This window comes from Idiotropiscis lumnitzeri, chromosome 19 (genome assembly GCF_059441095.1).
Source record: "Idiotropiscis lumnitzeri isolate Australia: NSW breed Sydney's pygmy pipehorse chromosome 19, RoL_Ilum_1.0, whole genome shotgun sequence".
Lineage (NCBI taxonomy): Eukaryota > Metazoa > Chordata > Actinopteri > Syngnathiformes > Syngnathidae > Idiotropiscis > Idiotropiscis lumnitzeri.
Genome location: NC_142409.1, coordinates 13,982,986 through 14,003,018, shown reverse-complemented (window position 1 = coordinate 14,003,018; position 20,033 = coordinate 13,982,986). Strand labels below are relative to the sequence as shown.

At 47.6% G+C, this 20,033-nt stretch overlaps 3 protein-coding genes across 6 annotated transcripts; 2 read left to right on the top strand and 1 right to left on the bottom strand.

Annotated features, from left to right (window-relative positions):
- The first annotated feature begins 2,644 nt into the window (after window positions 1-2,644).
- zbtb14 (zinc finger and BTB domain containing 14) lies at window positions 2,645-7,667 on the top strand. 3 transcript variants are annotated; one of them, XM_088282890.1, is made up of 10 exons: window positions 2,645-2,865; window positions 4,090-4,278; window positions 4,340-4,510; window positions 4,993-5,136; window positions 5,276-5,419; window positions 5,875-6,113; window positions 6,179-6,264; window positions 6,332-6,471; window positions 6,537-6,632; window positions 7,461-7,667. In XM_088282890.1, the coding sequence occupies exons 2-10, from the start codon at window positions 4,090-4,092 to the stop codon at window positions 7,599-7,601; spliced, it is 1,350 nt and encodes a 449-aa protein (XP_088139016.1). In that variant the 5' UTR covers window positions 2,645-2,865; the 3' UTR covers window positions 7,602-7,667. The 3 variants fall into 3 exon arrangements, with proteins under 3 accessions (XP_088139016.1, XP_088139015.1, XP_088139017.1); XM_088282889.1 differs by lacking the exon at window positions 2,645-2,865 and having other exon boundaries at window positions 2,884-4,278; XM_088282891.1 differs by lacking the exon at window positions 2,645-2,865 and having other exon boundaries at window positions 2,885-4,278; window positions 4,993-5,091.
- On the bottom strand, window positions 7,206-13,960 carry arhgap28 (Rho GTPase activating protein 28). Its single transcript, XM_088282885.1, has 15 exons — window positions 13,151-13,960; window positions 12,701-12,864; window positions 11,807-11,943; window positions 11,348-11,580; window positions 11,100-11,211; window positions 10,803-11,008; window positions 10,459-10,615; window positions 10,293-10,384; window positions 10,131-10,208; window positions 9,419-9,572; window positions 9,264-9,346; window positions 8,981-9,181; window positions 8,774-8,890; window positions 8,465-8,592; window positions 7,206-7,855 (listed from the first exon to the last, which is right to left on the bottom strand). The coding sequence occupies exons 1-15, from the start codon at window positions 13,358-13,360 to the stop codon at window positions 7,735-7,737; spliced, it is 2,193 nt and encodes a 730-aa protein (XP_088139011.1). The 5' UTR covers window positions 13,361-13,960; the 3' UTR covers window positions 7,206-7,734.
- On the top strand, window positions 13,831-19,802 carry l3mbtl4 (L3MBTL histone methyl-lysine binding protein 4). Of its 2 annotated transcripts, none has more exons than XM_088282888.1 (18): window positions 13,831-13,959; window positions 14,735-14,765; window positions 14,857-14,942; window positions 15,024-15,128; window positions 15,446-15,581; window positions 15,660-15,751; window positions 15,842-15,984; window positions 16,050-16,126; window positions 16,187-16,272; window positions 16,374-16,484; window positions 16,560-16,674; window positions 16,771-16,870; window positions 17,422-17,526; window positions 17,610-17,687; window positions 18,374-18,447; window positions 18,521-18,663; window positions 18,737-18,799; window positions 18,865-19,802. In XM_088282888.1, the coding sequence occupies exons 2-18, from the start codon at window positions 14,738-14,740 to the stop codon at window positions 19,183-19,185; spliced, it is 1,863 nt and encodes a 620-aa protein (XP_088139014.1). In that variant the 5' UTR covers window positions 13,831-13,959; window positions 14,735-14,737; the 3' UTR covers window positions 19,186-19,802. The 2 variants fall into 2 exon arrangements, with proteins under 2 accessions (XP_088139014.1, XP_088139013.1); XM_088282887.1 differs by having other exon boundaries at window positions 17,607-17,687.
- Window positions 19,803-20,033: the final 231 nt, after the last annotated feature.

Genomic DNA, 20,033 nt, shown 5'->3' with positions numbered 1-20,033 from the left:
GGTTGCGGGATAATGAACACTGAATTTTTAATGATTTTCCAAAATCCAGTCTTAGGGTCAAATTTTGAGATTTTCTTTTGCCTCTTATTTTGAAATGCCACATCAGATTTTGATGAAAGTACTTCAGGATACCTGGGGTGGCCTAGTGTTCCCCAGTACTGGCCTGGTTGCGGAATAACAAAAACTGCATGTTAATCTTTTTTTTTTAATCAGTGATGTCAGCCATTGGTGCACAGTTAACATTGATTTCTCTTTCTATCTCAATTCAGAACATTTCTTGGTGCAATTCTGAGACAGTTTGCATGCCCCCTGGGTGAACAGAGAAGTTTAATAATAATATTTTAAATCCACACCACTGACATGCATACATGAGTTTGTGAGCTTTTATCTTGAAGGTGGCCAACAACAAGCGCTTTCGGTGCATTACCGTAATGCACCGTGATGCATAGTATTAAAAATAACAGTGGCGGCTGGCTTGACTTCGTTTTTGCGAGTGGAGGCTGGCCTGACTGCTGTGATAGACTGCGACATTGTTTTGCTACCACGAAGCATGTTTATAATAAATAATGTTAGTTTGCGTTAAGGTCAATTGAAAAACTTGAGTTGAAAAAGAAACAGTAATCTGCGTGTGGTCGGGTCTTTTTCTCAAATTATGAATATGAAAGTCCTCTTTTTTAATGCGATATGTTGAATTATAAGATATCCAATTGACTTTGAATGCTAATGATTGCCTGAGGGCGTTCATGCTGCTTTCATCCTGCAGCAGGAAACACCCCAGCCCAGCCCAGCCCAGCCCAGCCCAGCACAGCTGCAGTTGCACCATGATGAAGCAAGTGCAAATTGGGGGGGGGGGGGGTTTAGCGCGGTTAATCTTCATTCGCTTTAGAAGCTCCGAGCAGACATCAAGTGGCTTGCTCTTGCGCGCGTCTTCAACATGCAATTACGTCCATCTAGAAGAAGGCGATTGTGAAGGTGAAGGTGTCCTTACCTTACCTGCCGGCGTCCAGGGCGCGCGCCCTTTCGGTTGTGATTACGGGCGAGCGTTCTTTCCTACACCCCCCACTCACAAACACCTACGTCATTTCCACGACGCAGTGACGTCATGACGCACAGGACGGGCGGGGCGGGGATCAAACTGTTTTTTAGTCGTTCGTCCCAAATGAAATGGAAAGATGCGCAATTTGTTGCGTGTTTCATTTCAACATTTAGAGCTGGGAGTGACTTAATTGCGAAATCAATGTTTAGTTGTGATTGTCTTTTTTTTAAATTAATACATATTAATTCTAATCGAGTGTTTGACGTCCTCGGAGAGCAAGCAGCAGAGAAGTTCCTCGACATCAATTGGACATCACATGATAACTTGCTCACGACATGATTTATATTTGACCATCATAGAAATACAAGCAGCCATACACAGTATGTGTCTGTGCGTGCGCGTGTGTGTATGCGTGTGCGTACCTGCGCGCGCGCGTGCGTGTCTTTGTTTTTGTGTAAAAAAAAGATACTTACCAAGGCTATGTCTGGAATTACCATACATAGCTGCATAATTATTTCAATGTACCGAGTTAACATCAACAGGTGAACCTTAATACGCGTATAATATCAGTGTATGTTAAAAATTAATCCAAAATCGATGAGCACATAAAAGATAAAGATAAAGATGTCCTTTATTAGTCCCACAATGGGGAAATTTGTACTGGTTTGTGTTTTTGACCTCGAGATGCATGTTGTGATATTGAGGGGATTTACCAACACGATGTTTGTTATACAATTAAATGTGAATCGGGATTTCACAGCGGGTTTGCTGTCCACGATGTCGTTGTCTGTGTGTATATTACAAGCAAGAAACATAACAGTGCCCACCTGGTCAGAGTAGCTGTAAAAACAGCTCACCGGTGTTGGAACAATTGTAATTTCCTTGGAATGTGTTGTTCTAGTTAGAATGGACATAATGGCTAAGACTCATAGAAACAATGTCAAATTTGGACATTAATCTTTTTCCCACATTGATGAATAACTGTTCATAATTATTGTGAAAAATAATTGACTTGACCAACATCTCAAAATACTGTAGAAAAATATCATCACGATGGTCGATGGCGGGCTGCAGCCTAGCCCAGATGTTTTTCCGGCATCAAGAGGGGTTGATCCTGAACTGGATGCCAGCCAATGGCAGGGCACACAGAGACAAAGCTATTCATAATCACAATCACACAAAGAGTGGTCAATGAACCTACTAAGCATGTTTTTTTTATTTTGGAATGTGGGAGGAAACCCAAGTACCCGGAGATTGTGGATTCGAACGTGAATGGACATAAACTACTTGCTGTCCTAAATTTTCTGATCTGTCGTCTTGGGACTTGATGTCTGATGATTGGGAGGTGGCCCACTTGACTTAACAGTAATGTCTGTGCTGTTTTCATTTCGGCACTTGCGCTTCTTGACGACTGATGCGAATGGTTGAGGAGCCCATTTTAAAGTCTGCAAACTGTGTGTGTTAGGGGGTTCAGCACTCGCCTATTAGCACTGATCGTACCATGCAAGAGATATGTTGACGCCACGGTTGTGCCAAGTAACCCAAACATGACGAAACGGGTCGGAAACGGCACCACGTGAACATATGGAGCGCTCTCTTCGAAAGACGCCGCGCTCGGCGGCACAGCGCATGCGCGATGAGCCGGCAGGCGCTCCGTCTGGGATCTTCGCGTACAGGCGCAAAGCGCGGCCTCAACGACGACGACATCAACAACAAGAACAACAACAAGAAGAGGAACAAGACCGACGGCCAGTCGGGGCGTTCAGGTTACTTGCTGGCGGCCGGGCCTCCGGTGAGCGGACGCAGCCGAACATCTCGACCGCTGTGAGGTAAGAGCCCGCCGCGCCCGCGCCCAGTACGCTGGGATGGCTGCGCGTTCTCGTTCCGCTCATGGCCGCCTGCTCGCTCGTGCTGCCCGCGTGCCTGCGTCTCGCTCCCGGCTCGATCCGTGAACGCGAACGGCCGCGCGCAGACGTCCGCCACTGAACGCCGCGACTACAACCAACGAAGTGAATCGCCATTTTGTGCCTAGTGTCCAACGGCAGCCAGGCCTCGCGCCCGCCATTTAGCAACAGGACCAACAAACGGAGCCGTCCTTGTCGTAGCGGGCGGAAGGCTACGATTGCGCTTCGGTCGTTCGTTCATTTAGCGTAATGGCGGCTTCACTAAGGTCTTTGATAAAGTCAACAACGAACGACAAGCGGCTGCTTGTCACTTGAATAAGAAAAGGTTTCATTTTTTGCGTCGTTCTCCTTCGACCAACCGCTCAACGACTCGGCGGCGTCCCATCTTGTGTTTGTGATTAGGTTTCGTGTCCGAGTTTGCACGTTAGCGGGTCCATGCTAATTGTTAGCCCTTTGAATAAAACGTTTGCGCGTGACGTCATGAGAACACGCACACAGTCTCTGAGGCGCGTGCCCGCGATCCTAAACTTTGACGACGTCTTTCAACAAATTTTTTTTTAACATTTTAGGGCCGTCGACGTTGTACACTTTTCATTCATAGTTTTAGTTTTGTATTTGCCACTTTTCAAACGTTCTCCTCTACTTTGGCTTTCCAGTAAATGAATACATCATTCCGTTTTCTTCGTCCCAGCTGACTTTGGGTGAGATTGAGGCAAGTACAGACTGGACTGTTCAGCAGCCAGTCAGCGGTCACATAGAAACAGTAAAAAAAAATCCGCACCTATGGACAACTTTGAGGTTTCAATGAACCTAACATGCATCCTTTTGGAATTTGGTACGAAGTCCGAGTATCGGCAGAACGCACACGGTGGGAGAAAACGGGCAAACTTCACTCAGGAAAGCCGTAGCCTGCATATGAAACGACAACGTCAGAACTGTGAGGCAAAAGTGCTTACCACTACGCCACAGCGCTTCCATTCATACACCTTTCCTGCTGATATTCCACTTTGCAGTTGTGTCTAAAACGTGGCGTCAAATCATTTCAAATGACAGTCCCCTCATCATAATTCGGACTAGCGCGCCCAATGACGCATTGGTGAGACCCCGTCCAAGTGAAGAGTGAAGGATGTGTGTGATGAACACATGCAGATGGCCGAGACGGTGAAGTATGTGGACGAGGAGCACAAGAATGTCTTCCTCAAGTTGCTCAACGAGCAGCGCCTGGAGGGTGAGCACTGTGACATCGCTGTGGTGGTCGAAGACGTCAAGTTCCGCGCTCACCGCTGCGTCTTGGCGGCCTGCTCCAATTACTTCAAAAAACTCTTCAAAAAGCACGAGGTAGCCACACAACAGACCTGAGAATCGCATGTGATAGTACTCAGTGTGTGTGCACGTGCAGGTGGACAACTCGTCTGTGATCGAGATAGACTTCATCCGCTCGGACATCTTCGAAGAGGTGTTGAACTACATGTACACATCCAAAATCTCCGTCAAGAAGCGAGACATCAACCTGATGATGTCGTCAGGACAAATCCTGGGCATCCGCTTCCTCGACAAACTCTGTTCTCAGGTACGCGCGCATGCACGCGCATCAGCGTAGGGTCGTCCAATGTTGAAGAAAAGTTTGGAGCTGGTGAAAAGTGCTTGTGATCATCCCTAAGTCGTAGAGTAGTGCTCGCCTACGTGGTCGCCCCCAAGGACCACAAAGGTAGCCCGCGGGCACGTTCCACGACTAGCTCACCAGTGATGCGACATGGTGATTGGCTAGGAATGTTGTAGAAGGAAAATGCGAGCTCTGACAGATTTATATCTGTAAAAAAAGAAGAAAATACAGAGTTGCCTATTGATATTCATCTGTTTTCATAATTATTGTGAGAAATCATAAATATGCGCTACTTGTAACTTTTGCAGGTGATGTGTACAAAGGAAATTGCGATACACATAACTTGCCTTTCGATAGAATTAATGGAAAGTACAACTATGGTTGCGTAGAAACAGTGGCGCTGGGTCTCACAGTTGAAGAGCATCTTTTTTTCTACCCCCCCCCCCCAGAAACGAGAAGATGCGCCAGCCGAGGACAAGGACAAGTTTCCTTACGACATCGTAAAGATGGCGCTGCCTCCCGAGGCTCAGCTGGTCGCTGAGGCCGAGGTCAACACTCGATGCGATTCGCAATATTTGTCATCGTCAACAATGGTCTCCTGCTCTTATTGTTGGGGAACACTCACTAAGCCACGGGGGCTGATGTCTTGCCTTAGCAAAGATGTTTTTTTTTCTCCTGTTTTAATGATTTGTGTGTGTGTTTGTGTATGTGTGTGCGCGCGTGGCAGTGCAGGTTCTTGGGGAGCATGAGGACACGCCCACCCCAGATGACCTTGTCGGGGCCTCGGCCACTCAAGAGCTGGATAAATCTCCCAATGCTGCGCTGCGCGTGCAGGAAGCCATTTTGAAGGAATTGGCCAATGAGCACGTACACAAGGTATTATGGAATGACGGGAAATCAAGTGAAAAACTCGAGTGACTTCACCTCTGATGTTAATGTCTCTGGATTTGACTTGAAATATGATGGTTTAAAAGATTTAATATTTGTTTGAAGAAAAAAATACTTAATGAGTTAATGTCACAAACTGGTAATGGCTCTGTCACGTTGGCCATCGACCAGTTTGCCTCTTGTGACGGATCGAGAAGCACGGCCTCGTATGGAACAGATGGCGGGATGCTGGTTTTTGCTTGGCTAGAAAAACGACACCGTTTTGCAAAATGGTGATAAGCATAATGCAAAATTCACTTGCATTGATCCATTCCAGAAAGTACAACTTCAAAGTCTTTGAAGTAACATTCACTTACAAATATGTCATGCTAGCAATGTAGCAGCCGAGCCTAAAGGTGGCGCGTTTCCAGCGCATCACGTTATTGCGCGTGTGTGTCCTCCAGGTGGCCTGCTATGACCAAGATGTGGTAACGGACATGGAGGCGGAGCCAAAAGACCTGGGGGCGGAGCACCACGCCACCCAGACGCTAACGTTTGCAGACAGCATGGGTGAGGTAAAAGACGAGCAGCCGCCCGCTTGGGCTGCGGCCGACATGAAGTTCGAATATCTGCTCTACGGACATAGAGAACAGCTGGCATGTCACGTGTGTGCCAAGACCTTCTTGGACGAGTCCAGACTCAGGTAGCAAGCGAACGTTGTGGCAGACCTTGACACTTGGCGCGTGCGTGACCGCGTTATGTTTTTAGGAAACACGAGAAGCTCCATTCGGCTGAGCGGCCGTTTGCATGCGAGATCTGCGCCAAAGCCTTCACTACACACGCTCACCTCAAAGGTAAGAAGTCGCCGCCGCTCGGCCGCCCGGCCATCTGGCGCTGCAAGCGTGACTGTGTCTGTCATAGAACACCTGAAGATCCACTCGGGCTTCAAGCCGTACAGATGCGACGTCTGCGGGAAGTCCTTCATTCGGGCTCCAGACTTGAAAAAACACGAGCGAGTCCACAGCAACGAACGACCGTTTGCCTGCCAGATGTGTGACAAGGTGTGTTGGGAAAGCGATTTGTCCGTCCGTCCGCCCGCCACTGTCACATGTCTGTCCGTCCCCAGGCCTTCAAGCACAAGTCGCACCTGAAAGATCACGAGAGGCGACACCGAGGAGAAAAACCTTTTGTGTGTGCGTCATGCACGAAGGCCTTCGCCAAGGTGCTCGCATCATGACTTCCACAGAGACACACACACATACACCACCTTGACGCGAATCTGTCCCAACAGTCAAATTGTTAGCATCATAAAACCTTTAAGGGGTGGCTCCATATTGGTGTCCAAATAAGTTGAGAAGCATGTAGTGTACATGTACAGCGTTTTCTCAGCTCAGGAGTGACGGACGTGTGAAGGGAGAGAACAGAGCTCGTGACAGGGAGACCAGTCGCTTCACCCGGCTGACAGACGTGTACTGCTCTAATTTTCGTGTTCAGGCAGGTCATCGCCACCTTTCTGTGGTGGTGATACCCTCCTAAAATTGCCAAATGCAATTGTATCGTGACTTCACATTGTCTAGACGGTGAAATAAATATCTCCCCAAACATCTTTTTTTCAAGCAGCATATTTGACAAAATATAACCGCATTTATGAAGTGGAATTACAATATAGACTGTAGTTTTTGTGTCACGTGTATGCCTTGAAGGGGTGTGGCCTCTCGGTTGAAGTCAGATGCTGGAGTCAATTTGGCCGCTTGGTCTGCATGTGAGATTTTGGCCGAGTTGTGGCTGTCGGCAGCTCTTTGTTTTGTCCAACCCATTGAATAAAAGGCAAATGTCCACATGCCAAGACATCACAATACCAATTTTTCTTTTTTTATTTGCATTTTAACTTAAGTTGAGCAATGAACCAGTTGAATCCGCCTTGTCACCCAAGTAAATCTCCGTCGCAATACTGCTCTGGATTTGTTTCCTTGAAATGCTCTCTGATGATTGACTTCGTGATGCGACTGACAGCACCATGGCGTTTTGTTTTTCGATTGTTTGTTGGCAGGCATCCGATCTGAAGCGTCATGAGAACAACATGCACAGCGAGAGGAAGTTGGCAAATCCTCTGCAGAGCGACACGGAAGCGCTGCAGGCCGCCGCCATGGCCGCTGAGGAGTCGCAGATGGACAACATGAGCTGCTCCTAACGTACACAGACGCTTGGATTCCATTTCAAATAAAACTCTTTGTTCAGTTTCATGAGCACAAACGTTCACGTGGCTTGGGTCCCGCTTGCTTCTTTGGTTCTGACGTTATCCATGACTTGATGGAGAGGGTGCGTCAGGGTTTGACGAGCCAATCGCAGCCCGGGTTCACACAGTAAACGTCCAGCAGAAGACAATCCGGATGGAGACGCCGCTCGCCGATGTTCCCCCCGACTTCGAAGAGCCGCTGCACGTCGCTGGACAGAGATCACATGACTTTGACGTCCTTTTCGTTTGTGTAGCTTCAACGGACAATTGTGATCGGACGACCTCAGAAAAAAAGTCGAACGGAGGCAATTGGACTCTTGTTGGTTGGGGAAAAAGTTTCTTGGAATCCAAAAGGCTTCCTCCCTTCACCTCACATTTTAGCTGTGTCTCCGGAGGGCAGGTCAAAAGGTGGCTTCTTGTTTTTGGCAGATGTGGCTTTTTGCCTAACTATGTGGTATATTTCAAATTACTGCACGGAAAAGAAGGTCTAAGAGTCGTCTAGGAGTTGCAGTTCTCTTAATTTTTGTTGCACTGAAGCGACATCAAGCAGATGAATGTCTTGTTGGTTGCATTTCAAATCCGTATATTGCCAAAAAGAGGGCAACTGTGTCAATGTCGCAGTATTTCGGGACCTGACTGCAGGCAAAGAGGAGAACTTCTCTGCTATTATTTTTACCGTAACATGAAAGGTGAAACATCTTGAAAAGCAAGATTTCAGTTGCCTTCTTTCAATTTGTGCAGATTAGCCTAATTTGGACGTATGACAAAATCAATTTAAGGTTCACTTGTTGTTTTGTGTGTTCTGAGCGCGTGTGTACCTGTTGTCACACTTGAAGTGGGCGGTGACATCTTTGGCTGTCATCTGCCTGTCAAGTTGTATCGCCATGGAAACTTTGGCATGGAGGGGCGCGTGAACCTTAATGATTCCTTCGCAGAACTCCGTCACCTTGACGACACAGAAGGCATTTTGGCGGCAGGTAAGACTTCACTTCCTGTTTGAAGGCCTCTTAAAAACGCCTTGCAGTGAGTCCAGAATTCTTTCGACGCCGATAGTTTTATCAGCAGTGGTGAACTATGGGAAACATTTTGCGGGTAAAAGGGCCTAAGAAGAACATTGAGCTTATTACCTGCTTCTTGTTTTTGTCATTCCTGGTCCTGAGCAGACGTCCGGGGTGGTAGAGGCCCAGTTTATGATTGGACGCTTGGTTCATATGTCTCAGCTGCGTCAACAAGAAGTTGGGGACCTGCCGCAAGAAGGTGGTGGGGGGTGGGGATGGGCTTCAGTGAGACAACAGTGAGACAACAGCGAGACGCTCGCGGGTGGGTAGACTCACCGTCCACAACAGGTCCTGGTGCGTGATCATGAGCCCGATCAGGTGAGCACCGCCCACCGCCTCCTCCAGGCCATCCTGACGCTTGCTGCCACGGCGATGGGGGGCGAACAGGTTCGGTGCCATGACCGTGGACACGTTCCAAAGGGACATCCTGTTGTGCTCCTGGTGGGAGACCACCTGGCGGAGGAAGACCAGCAGAGCCTGGAGGAAGAGAGGAGCGGGGCTCTGTAACCATGGTGACAAACCTGAGAAGTGAAGCTTACCAGCTACGACTGTCACTCACCCTCAGAGTTTCTCTGTTTGCCTCAGGTAGCAACAAAGACAACAACTGCAGCGCCTGAACCTGGTGCACCGACCCAGACACACCTGCGCGCAGGCGCCCACGTCATATTTTGTGGGCGTGAACGCACAAGTTTGAACGCGCAAGCGTTTGCGTACCCAGAACAGCGCGGTAGGTGGGCAGGTGCGCGTGCGTCAGCAGAGGAGTGGGCAGCTCTCGGATGAAAAGCTTCAAGAGACCAGCGGCGTCCACTTGTCGCAATGACAACCAATCGAACCCTTCCGGACACCTGTCCAACTCTCTGCGCAGGTACTGCGCACATGCACACACACACTCACGTGTTCAGGTGCGTTTCCTGCTATTGAGGTCAACTCCGCAATGAATTGTGGGTAACATGATACGGCTGACGAGTCGTGGATGCAGACTCGGCTGAAATGTGGCTCGCATTCTCGATGGGAACACGCAATTGAGGGGCACAAGGGGGGGCGCGCCCCACTATTTGAGAATCACTGCGTTAAACGTTATTTACGCTCCCTCACTTGCCATCTTTAAAAAAGCTAATTTTTATTCCTTGGCTTTTGACTCAGCATGAGACTTGGTTTTGGTTTTACTGTTTTTGTGCTTTTTACTGTCTTAATTATAAATTGTGTATGTATGACTTACTTTTGCACCACGTACAGCACTTTGTATACAGTGTGGGTTGCGTTAAAGTGCTTTATAAATCCAGTTGTGTTGAGAAATAGCCTTACAAAGGGCATCTCCACAAGGGGGCGCAAATTCCCCCTTTAAAATCAATCTGCGGTGTATCAGATTATGCATCAATAAAAGTGCAGACGTTAGTAATGCTGACTGTGTGTACGCACGTGTTACCTTTAGTCGAGCAACTGATCCTGATATTCGGAGAATTCCTTCAGTCTGCAAGCCACTCTGCTGTAACACGCACAACAACTACACACACATGGGCGTCAATGCATGTGTCTCCTCCTAAACTTTAGCAAGAAGCCACATGCTAGCAGCTAATGGCAGAAGGACCTTGTGAAAGATGACAGGAACTTTGATCGAAGGACATTTCTTCTTGTCATTTTCCAGCAACGTGTTGAGAGGAACGCCAAATACGGCGCCGTCTGACAGAGAGTCCATAGCACTTGTTTAAAAGACATTGGAGCTTTAACATCGGCTTCACCAAGCAAAAGCGTACCGCCGATCCTCGTGCGTTCTGGTCGCGTGCGTTTGCTTTGAATTCCCAGCGTCAGCAGGAAGGTCGAGAGCTCAATGTGACAGATGAAACCCAGTCGCTTCACGTCGCCCGACGACAGGTCATCTGCCCGCGTCATGCTGGAACATGGACACACAAACTACACGACATGCACACACGTACATGACGGGCCGTCAGGGACATCGTTCGAATGAATGAAACGTGCTCGCACACTATTGAACTTTATTCACTAACACAAGAGAAATCCTCTCACACATATGCAATTTCTCGCATCCAATACTTGCACACAAAGTCACACTTTACACGAGGCCAAAGGTCACGCTCACCGGCACGTCTCCACTGTGGTCTAGCAGGCAGTCCCAACAAGTGCCGCCCCTTTTATGCTCCGCCACTCCGTCCGAGTACGGAGAGTCACGCACCAACCAATCGGCTCGTTTCGCCCAATCATCTTGCGCGCTGGCCGTGTGCTTGGATGAGGCAGGCGGGGACGATGGCTTGACGTCGTAACAGAACGAGGAAAGGCCAGGGTGCTCTGAAAATAAACAGCAATCAATACACTTCCTCGTCCTCCAACCTGGGCGGACTTCAGGCAACGAGACAGGAAGGGCACGTTAGACAGTTACCTGACTTGGTGTGTCTTCGGATGGTTTTTGTGGACTTTTTGTCGTAGCAATTTGGCACTGAGCGGCCACTGTGACTGTGAGAGGCGCAGCTCACTACTGCTTCAAATTCAGACTGAGGAAAGAAAAAAAAAAGTTTACGCCACCCTGTGAGTTTCTGTGTGTGCATTTTGAGTGTGTGTGTGTGTGGGGGGGGGGGGGGGTGTGCGTGTGTGTGTGGGGGTGTGTGTGCGCATGCGTGAGGGACTTACAGCAAAGATGTCTTTGACGTGCATGATGGCTTGTCTGTGTGTGTTCTTGAGCGTGTGCGTGTAGTTGTGCAGTCGTGTCTTGACTGTCTGCGTTTGTTGACGCGTCAGTGTGGCCAAGAGCGCCTGGGCAGGGGGCAGAGTCTGGACAGTGGGAGGAGCCTCCTCAGATGTCGAACTGACCAGCAGAGAAGATAGCCCCGCCTCTGTTAGCCACGCCTCCTCCAGCTCCAGCTCTGCACCATAATTTCATTTTCTGATTTGTTTCCAAGTCACACAAAAAAATATTTTGGGAGAACGCTTCCCCTTATTTGGGGAGTTGGAGTCATTTCCAGTTGACTTTATATGAGAAGGGAGCTACACAATTTTCTGTAGCTGGATTGGATGGAACCCGAAGGTCAGAAGTGTGAGGCGCACATGGAAACCACTCACCATGCTACCATAAGAAAACTTCTGTCTTACCGTCCATACTCTTCCTCTCCTCCTCCTCTTCCTCTACCTCCATCTCCATGCTCGCCACCTCTCGCCAGTACGTTTCCATGGCAATGTGCTGGGAGTCAGCAGTCTTTGTCTGATCAGTCGATGAAGATGACATCTTTCTGTAGGCCACCAAGCAGAGACAAATAGACTGGAGCTCTTTTATACGAGGACAATGTGGACCATTCAAAGTACCGTGCGGCTGTTTACAGCATTTGCTGCTATCTTAAGTACGTATTCTACTGGCTACAAATCTGCGCTAAGATTCAAAGGAAGTCAGGCACATCCGGTGTATTGATCTCAGAGTGTGGGTGTGTGTGTGTGTGGGGGGGGGGGGGGGGGGTGCGTGTGTGCTTGTGTTCAAGAGTCCATTAAGAGGAAATGGATCTTGGCACCCAATCAGATGCAAGCGTTTTCACTTTGGTCTTCAGACTGTAACGAGACCTTGATACTTTATTGCTGCAGTATTTTATGTTTGGGCGCACAAACACATAAAAGGGATGTGTGATTAATTGACATGCTTTTTTTTGTGTAGATTGCAATCTCTAATTTATATTAATTGTTGTCATAAACAAGATATCATTGTTGAGTGTTGACTAAACTTCCTTTAATGCGCTTCTTCATACAACTCCATAACTTTTGCGGACTGGCAACATGGGTTGGTGTGGCTGGGCAGTGGGTGCGTTCTGTGACGAACAGGCATCGTACATACTACAATTACTCATGTCGCTAGTTTGTGTGTTTAATAATAGTATAGTAACAATTAGCATCTTGCTCAGTGGTTGGGTGCGCTAAATGACGTCATTCATCACACTAAAAACAATACGTGATTGATGAATCTTACAAATATGTTTCGAGTGCAAAGAGAAAGCAACTCACCTCCAAGTGCTGCCGTGCTGGTGTTGGACAGGAGCAGTAAGAAGGTGAGGAAGTGCAAGTGTGCAAGGACCTAAGGATGTAAGTGGGAGGAGTTTTGAGCACACGTGCAATTGTCTCTCTTCCACTTTGTACCAAGGTCTGGACCTCAAAATCAAAACAACAACCTGGAAAAAGGCAGGAATTAACCTGTTGTAATTGAACTTTTCTTTTTTTAAACCCTAATAATCCTGGGTGTTATCTAACTATTACCAACCATTTTGAACATATTACATAAGCACATATTTGCACACACCTACATGCATAACTATATATATATACATACATATACATACATATACATATATATATATATATATATATATATATATATATATATATATATTTGTCCTTATCACCAATTCACTCATCAGATTTTAAGGTTCAACTCTTTTGCCGTTAATGATCTCATACCCCTCCGTCAAGAAAGCTCTTCGTCCACTGCTGGCCACAGCTTTGCCCGTGCCTCTCAGTCTTCTTTAGAAAAATCTTCCTTGAATGTTTTGTTAATTTCTCTGCACACGTTGGCCTCCTTTGCTCTTCTCCAGATGTCGTCCCTCGATCGTTGTCCTCATGCTGAACTGGATGATGATCGGACGTGCTGTCTTGTTGGCTGTTTCCCATAATTTGTCCACCGACACCGGAATCACACGTGTGAGAATGTTTATCACAGTTTCTCTTATATTTTCCTTCTCTTTCTCTTGCACCAGATTGTAGTCATGGTCGGCGATGCTAACCGTTAGCTTCGAGTGAGTCATTTTTTTCCGAGTTTAATATTTCAAGTTTTGTTGTCGAGTTTTTCCCAAATCGTTCAGGATTATTATAAATCAGCTTTTTATATTGTCTCACCAAGGAAGGGGGGTTTACATCCCAGGGTATAAAGTTCTGGACATGAAAGTAATTTCGCCCACTAATTAATAGAGAACATTTTTGCCTGTGTACTCGGTACGCACCCACGATGCTTTGCGTTGAATCTCTTGGATTAGTTTACGAATTCATTGAGTTCACACTAATTTATTGAAATATTCTCAATACATGAAGATTCTACTTCCGCGAGTACTTAAATTAATAAGTTATTTTTCTTTCTCATCTGGTACAACCCTTCAATGAGTCGGTCTGTCTGTCTGCTTGTCTATACGCGGCATGCGCATGCGCACTCTTCAGCTCGCGCAGCGTTTCCGTGTTGTTCGAGCGAAGCGACTGTTGGCGGATCTTAGGCAGCGGTAGGTGTAGTTTTTGTTTTGTTTTGTGGGGTTTCGTGCCAGTCGCCCCCCCCCGTCTCAACTCAACAGGGGTGCCGGGATCCGCTCGACGAGTTTCGGGAGCGGATGGCCGGCCGGGCGCCACTTTAGTGGGTCGTGGTACCGTAACGAGCTGATTTTGGCAAGCTGGTGTTGATGTTGCTCGCGGCATCGCTTACACCTTCGCAATAATGGCTCGCCGATCAATCAGTTGAGGCGTGTTGGATTTTGGCACGACAAACAGCAACCAGTCTCCCCGTGGTCGTTTCGTCCCTCTCTGTCGTAATCCTAAAATTAATTATTTGATGAACAGAAGCCGAACAAATTGTATAAACTGGACTGTGCCACTACCCATTAGCGGAAATGTATTCATTGACTTTTGATGGCTCTTTGGATATTTTTTTATTTCGATGCAAATCTGCTGGAAGTAAAGGTGTGATTTATAGAGTATCACGTGACACGCGCTCGCTTGTGACCCGTAAAGGGCCTTATTTTGAAAGGACGTTGATTTGAGTTTCCTCTTTTGTTTCGATTGGCTTGTAACAGGAGAAAGGAGTACAGCTGCTAGAGCGTTGAGATCGATATTGATTCCATATGATGAATACTTTCCAAATTGTTGTTTCATGTTTAAATTAACCAAAATACACGATTGGTTTGCCTTTTGTCAAATTTGAACCCAAAACGCCTATCGCTTGTGTGCGTGTGTGTGTGTGTGCGCGCGCGCGCGCGTACGTGTATAAATGGATGTACACTAAAGAAGATGAAGAATAAACATAGCAGCGCTCCAGGCAAGTATTACACACGCTCACGCACACACACATACGCACGCACGCGCATTTTAATCTTTGTAAAAGTTTTACTCGAGTATGTGCGTTTTAGTGAGTGGGAGGAGACGTTTGTGGTCCTGGCAACACTACCTGAACCTGCAGAATGCTGAAGCTGCACCACTGGGACTCTTTACCCAGGTGACGAACACATCGACACACTCACTCAAAGACAGACGACAGACAGAAACAAATTGTAACAGCTTTCTGTTATCATGTCAGTCTCAGGGATTTCCCACAAAGAGAAGTGCTTTTAAAGTTGGGATGAAGCTGGAAGGAATCGACCCTCTGCATCCAAACATGTTCTGCGTGATGACTGTTGCCGAGGTAATGCACACAAACTCATAGATGTGCACGATGCACTCAGAAGTAAGATGCAAGCAAGGTAACGATCATCGCGGCCCACCTGTTTTCTGGCTTTGGCCATGTCACGTCCGCTAGCTGAGCCCACTTGGCGCTGTTTTGTCATTTTCAGTCAACAATTGGCAAAATCGCCACCCTCTGAAATGGGTCAAAACGGCTTCATATTCCACAAGCGCAATATTCATCCGGATGCCGTGTTTACAAATTCTTATTGTCGAGATATTTTTCCGCAACATCCGCGTTGTCAAATGTGTGTGCCGTGGGTGCGACGGGGTTGACAGGTGATTGGCTGTCGTCTGCGCATGCACTTTGACGGCTACTCGGAGTGCCACGATTTCTGGCTCAACGGCGACTCGGTGGACATCCGACCGGCGGGCTGGTGTCATGGCAACCGACGCAGCCTCCATCCGCCCAAAGGTGAGGGCCGTAGCTCCGCCCCTTAAATGGCCAACATCTGACGAGTCACGTGACCTTTCTCAAATTGTCCCTCTCAAGGTTGCAGTGAGAGTGATTTTGATTGGTCGCTCTATCTGCAGTCCACTGGAGCTCAGGCCGCTCCCCCGAGCCTCTTCACGTGTCGCACAGCCGTCAGTAGACCGCAGTCTCGCCGTCTGTCTGTCGTTCCGCTCAACTTTCCGTTTGTGTGTGCGCTCACCTGTCTGTCCTTCTGTGGTTAGTCATGCAGCTTCCAGGTCGGCATGAAGTTGGAAGCAGTGGATAAAAAAAACCCAGGCCTAGTTTGCGTGGCGTCAGTGGCGGATGTTGTGGATGATCGCATTTTGGTGCATTTTGACAACTGGGACAACACGTACGACTACTGGTGAGTTCCTTGTTGAGAGGGGACTTTGATTAGTCTGTTTGTTGACGGACCGGTGGACACCTCAGGTGCGAGAGCGACAGTCCTTTGATTCATCCCGTCGGCTGGTGTGAAGAACATGGACGACCTTTGACCGCGCCGCACGGTATGTCACTAATGTCTAAGGTTCAGTGGATCAATTGATACTAATCAATCCCACCTTCAGCTCACCCCGACCCAGAGAACTTCACCTGGGAGGAGTACCTGCGAGAGAGCGCTTGCAAAGCTGCTCCCAGGTCAGCTTTCACGATGGTATGGAAAGGAGGAAGCAACGGGAGGAAATGACATCACAAGTGATCCACAACAAGTGAAACAGTCAGCAAATTGTGGTGACCTCTTGTGTGTCCAATCAGAGAGCCCCACACCGTTTTCAGATCAACCAAAGACTGGAGGCAGTTGATAAGAGGAACCCCGTGCTTATTCGAGTTGCCACGGTAACAGCAACAGAAGACTACAGAGTCAAGGTAGTGTCGGCGTACCCGCTGAACGTCCGTCAGACGACCGTCTCTGAGCTCATGTATGAGTGTGTGTGTGTGTAGGTGCACTATGACGCCTGGTCTCATCAGTTTGACGTGTGGTGTGACGATGACCTCGCCGACCTTCATCCGGTAGGCTGGTGCCAGCGCACAGGTCACCCACTGGAGGTGCCGCCAGGTCAGCCAATCTGCCCAGTCCAGTCGTCCGGTCCACCTTTTCTTGATCAGCCTCAGTCAAAATTGTGTGTGCGTGTGCGTGCGCGTGTGCGTGTAGAATGGTGCAGCTCTCCCTCCCCCTCTCAGGGTGTATGTCCCACATCAGGCTGCCGAGGAGTGGGACACATCAAAGGACCGAAATACACCGGACACCACAGGTAGACATTTGGTTCTCTCCACTTTTCCGCCTTTCAGGTGGTGAAAAGGAAGTCAGCAATGACAGATCAAATATCACCACAGTTGTCCTGTCACCGTTGTATTTGGACACTTTTTTCGTTCTCATCTCTTTGTAACAGATGCTCCGTTGTTCTTGCTCTCATCTACCGTATGTACTCCCGTCACGTAATGGCCCTCGTAAAAATGTCTGAAATACGTTGTTACTGTGAAAGTGACCTTTTTGAGTGAAACTTGTACCTTGTTCATAAATTTTGTTTTTGAGCAATGCTGGGTTCAAAATGCCTCGCTTTTTATTTATTTATTCTCTAGTCCTTCTTTTGCTTCGTGAAGCTAGCGTTTCATTTGAGAGTGTTTTGTTTCTGTCTAGCGAATATTACGGCTCCTTAAAAAGTCCACTTAGCGGTTTTGCTGTCCTTTGTGGCAAGTGGGACGACTGGACACGCTGTGCGAGGTTCCCGTCTTTTGGGACGTAACAAGGACACAGCTGCTGTCACGACCAATATTTAACACCGAGTGGCTGTCTGTGTCTCAGTGCCTTCGGATGTCCATACTCAGACATGAATATGCGTAAGGAGCTGCTGCTTCCTGATCGGCTCGGAGGCCTTGCCGCACACGGCCCTGACCACCAGTCACTAGGGTAGTTTTTATTTATTTTTTTTCTTCTTTGGCCACATTTCAAAAGCAGTAGCTAGCAAGATTTTAGTAACACATGTCCAGCAGGGAGAGAACTGAGGTGAAAACGAAGTCCACAGATTCTCTGCTGTGTCCCGTCGTGAAAAGAAGAAGAATGACTGACAGGTGAGACATGTTGCTTTTGCACGTACAACTTGCACACATGCTCGGTCAAGTAGAACGTCGCACGGTTGCTTTAAGGCCGCATCTGTGAGCAGCAGAGGTTTGCGAGGGGAGCGAATGTTGGAAGCGCCAACTTTTCAGTGGCTCACCTTGGCAAATGTTTAACAAAAAAAACTTTACTTGATTTCCGATTGATCTCTTTCCTTGAAGTCGTCCAAGCGGGTTGTAGAACATGTTAGCTCAACCTCTTCTTTTTTTTCCCACACCCTTCTGAGGTTGGTTCTGAGGTGCGAGTTCAGCAGCGACATCTTCAGAAAGTGACGCCTCCTCTTCCTCGACATGAACATCCACAGCGCGGGCTCTTTGTCGAATCAAAAACGTTGACGACACGCCTTATGGTTGTTTACAAGGGCCTTACCATCCTTAGATTTGAACATGTTCCAAATTTCCTAGCGACAAGAAAAAGGCTTTGCAACAAGGAAAACTAAATGTGAGCTCACGGCCTAACTGGCCATGGATGTGTTGTTGGCTCAGTGAAGGAGCAAAGACTTCTTCATTTTCCAGAAGCACTTATAACAAAACAAGTGGTTTTGCTGTTCCGTGCGATACGGCCTTTAGGAATGTTGCGCAACTTCTATTGAGTCAAACTTTGCATGGGCTGCAATGTGAGAGTAACAACTCCACCGCAGGCGACACCGGAATGCCACATTTCTGACAGTGAAAGTGGAAGACGAGGAGAAAAATAGTCAAGTGGGTGCTCCAGGTACTGTCCGACAACAACACATCATGTGACCAAAAGCTGTCTTTTGACCGTTGTGGCCACGCCCTTTTCCCAGAGCTCCATCAGTCCGTCTTCCTACCTGCCATGTCAGCCACACCCACTTGCGACCTGTCGCTCTGCTGGGAGCAACACCGCAAACTGCTGCCAGGGGTTACCAGAGTGCACGCCAACGCCGTTCGCCACTGGAGCGTGCAGCAGGTCCTGGCAAACGTTCCATTCCTAAATGTGTGTGAAACCTCTAAGTGTGTGTGTGTGTGTGTGTGACTTTCAGGTGTGTGCGTTTGTGGAGTCACTCCCCGGTTGCGAAGACTTGGCCAAACAATTCAGCAATGAGGTGAGAAGACCAATCAGCTGTTGTTCAACATTGCTGTGATCTGATTGGCCTCTGACTTTGTCCAGCAAATCGACGGAAGGGCCTTCCTTCTTCTCACTCAGCGAGACATCATCCGAATCATGTCCATCAAACTGGGTCCCGCCCTCAAGATTTACAACTCCATCTTGATGTTTAAACATGACGAATGCAAATCGTGCGAGAAAGACAACGTTCCATCGCATCACATGAACCAAAAACAATCAGTCAACTCGGACGAGCGGTCGAAACAAGATGAAGAAAAGAGCCAATCAAGTAACGAAGACCAGAACCAATCAGGTGACGATGAGAAGAATCAACCGCATGACATGGACAGGAACCAGTCATGTGATGAAGACAGGAGCCATTGACATGCTGAAGCTAAGAAGCAAATCAGGTGACCACAATGTGGACACACGTTAGCTCCTAACTGGTGAAGACAAACTGCTGCCCAAACGACGTAAGACATTTGCGTCCAACGTTCCGCTCCTATTAGCTTATTAAATGATGACCACATGCTAGCCTGTAGCATAGCACATGATTCAGCGCAGCCGCTTGTTGAGCTCGTTTTTCATTTGAGAGTGTTTGTAGCGTAGCACATTCATCTCAGTGGCAAGTTTGGCTCGTTTTTCATCCACGAATGTTCAGCAGCTGTGTTGTTTGTGATGTCGTCAGAGTTGATATTTATATTTTTTTGCTCTGTATAATACGCAAAAAGAGAGACATTTCTATTTTCCTCACATTTTGACATATTGAGGTCACGGATATTTATATTTCTGTCTGTGAAAACCTCCACTCAGGGAGACCGATCAAGTCACCTAAAGATGATCTTGCTGCATCCAAAATCCGAGTCAAACCAATAACTTCAGTCGTCAGATCGGCATTTCACATGCTCTTCAGTGTTAGCACCATGTTGAACTGAGCTGTAAAAACCTTCCTTTCTTCAATTCAACGAGTTCAATAAAGTTTCGTGCTCGAGAGCAGATCATCCATGCCTAATTGATTTAGCTTCAGACGCTAGCACTTTATGTGTGACAGCGGAGCCAGGTGGTCAAATTAGGAACAACTCCAGGACAACTAAGTTTTTGGACCATAAGGTGCCTTTAAAATTCTTGAATCTTCTGACGAGCCTACATTTACTTCCTCACGCTGACATTTCTTGAAGTGCATTCTTGATGTCACTTCCTCTAGGAGCCGAATTCCAGTTCGCAAACAATTT

What these genes read in the sequence shown, in the direction of transcription:
- zbtb14 (XM_088282889.1), top strand. Translation starts at nt 4,084, where the DNA reads ATGCAGATGGCCGAGACGGTGAAGTATGTGGACGAGGAGCACAAGAAT. An exon ending in TCGACAAACTCTGTTCTCAG is followed by an intron (nt 4,511 to 4,992) that starts GTACGCGCGCAT and finishes CCCCCCCCCCAG; the next exon opens with AAACGAGAAGATGCGCCAGC. An exon ending in CCTGCCAGATGTGTGACAAG is followed by an intron (nt 6,472 to 6,536) that starts GTGTGTTGGGAA and finishes GTCCGTCCCCAG; the next exon opens with GCCTTCAAGCACAAGTCGCA.
- arhgap28 (XM_088282885.1), bottom strand. Translation starts at nt 13,360, where the DNA reads ATGGGAAACAGCCAACAAGACAGCACGTCCGATCATCATCCAGTTCAG. An exon ending in CAGCACGGCAGCACTTGGAG is followed by an intron (nt 11,944 to 12,700) that starts GTGAGTTGCTTT and finishes GGTGGCCTACAG; the next exon opens with AAAGATGTCATCTTCATCGA. An exon ending in GGAGAGGAAGAGTATGGACG is followed by an intron (nt 11,581 to 11,806) that starts GTAAGACAGAAG and finishes ATTATGGTGCAG; the next exon opens with AGCTGGAGCTGGAGGAGGCG.
- l3mbtl4 (XM_088282887.1), top strand. Translation starts at nt 14,738, where the DNA reads ATGAAGAATAAACATAGCAGCGCTCCAG. An exon ending in ACCTTTGACCGCGCCGCACG is followed by an intron (nt 16,127 to 16,186) that starts GTATGTCACTAA and finishes TCCCACCTTCAG; the next exon opens with CTCACCCCGACCCAGAGAAC. An exon ending in AAATACACCGGACACCACAG is followed by an intron (nt 16,871 to 17,421) that starts GTAGACATTTGG and finishes TCTGTGTCTCAG; the next exon opens with TGCCTTCGGATGTCCATACT.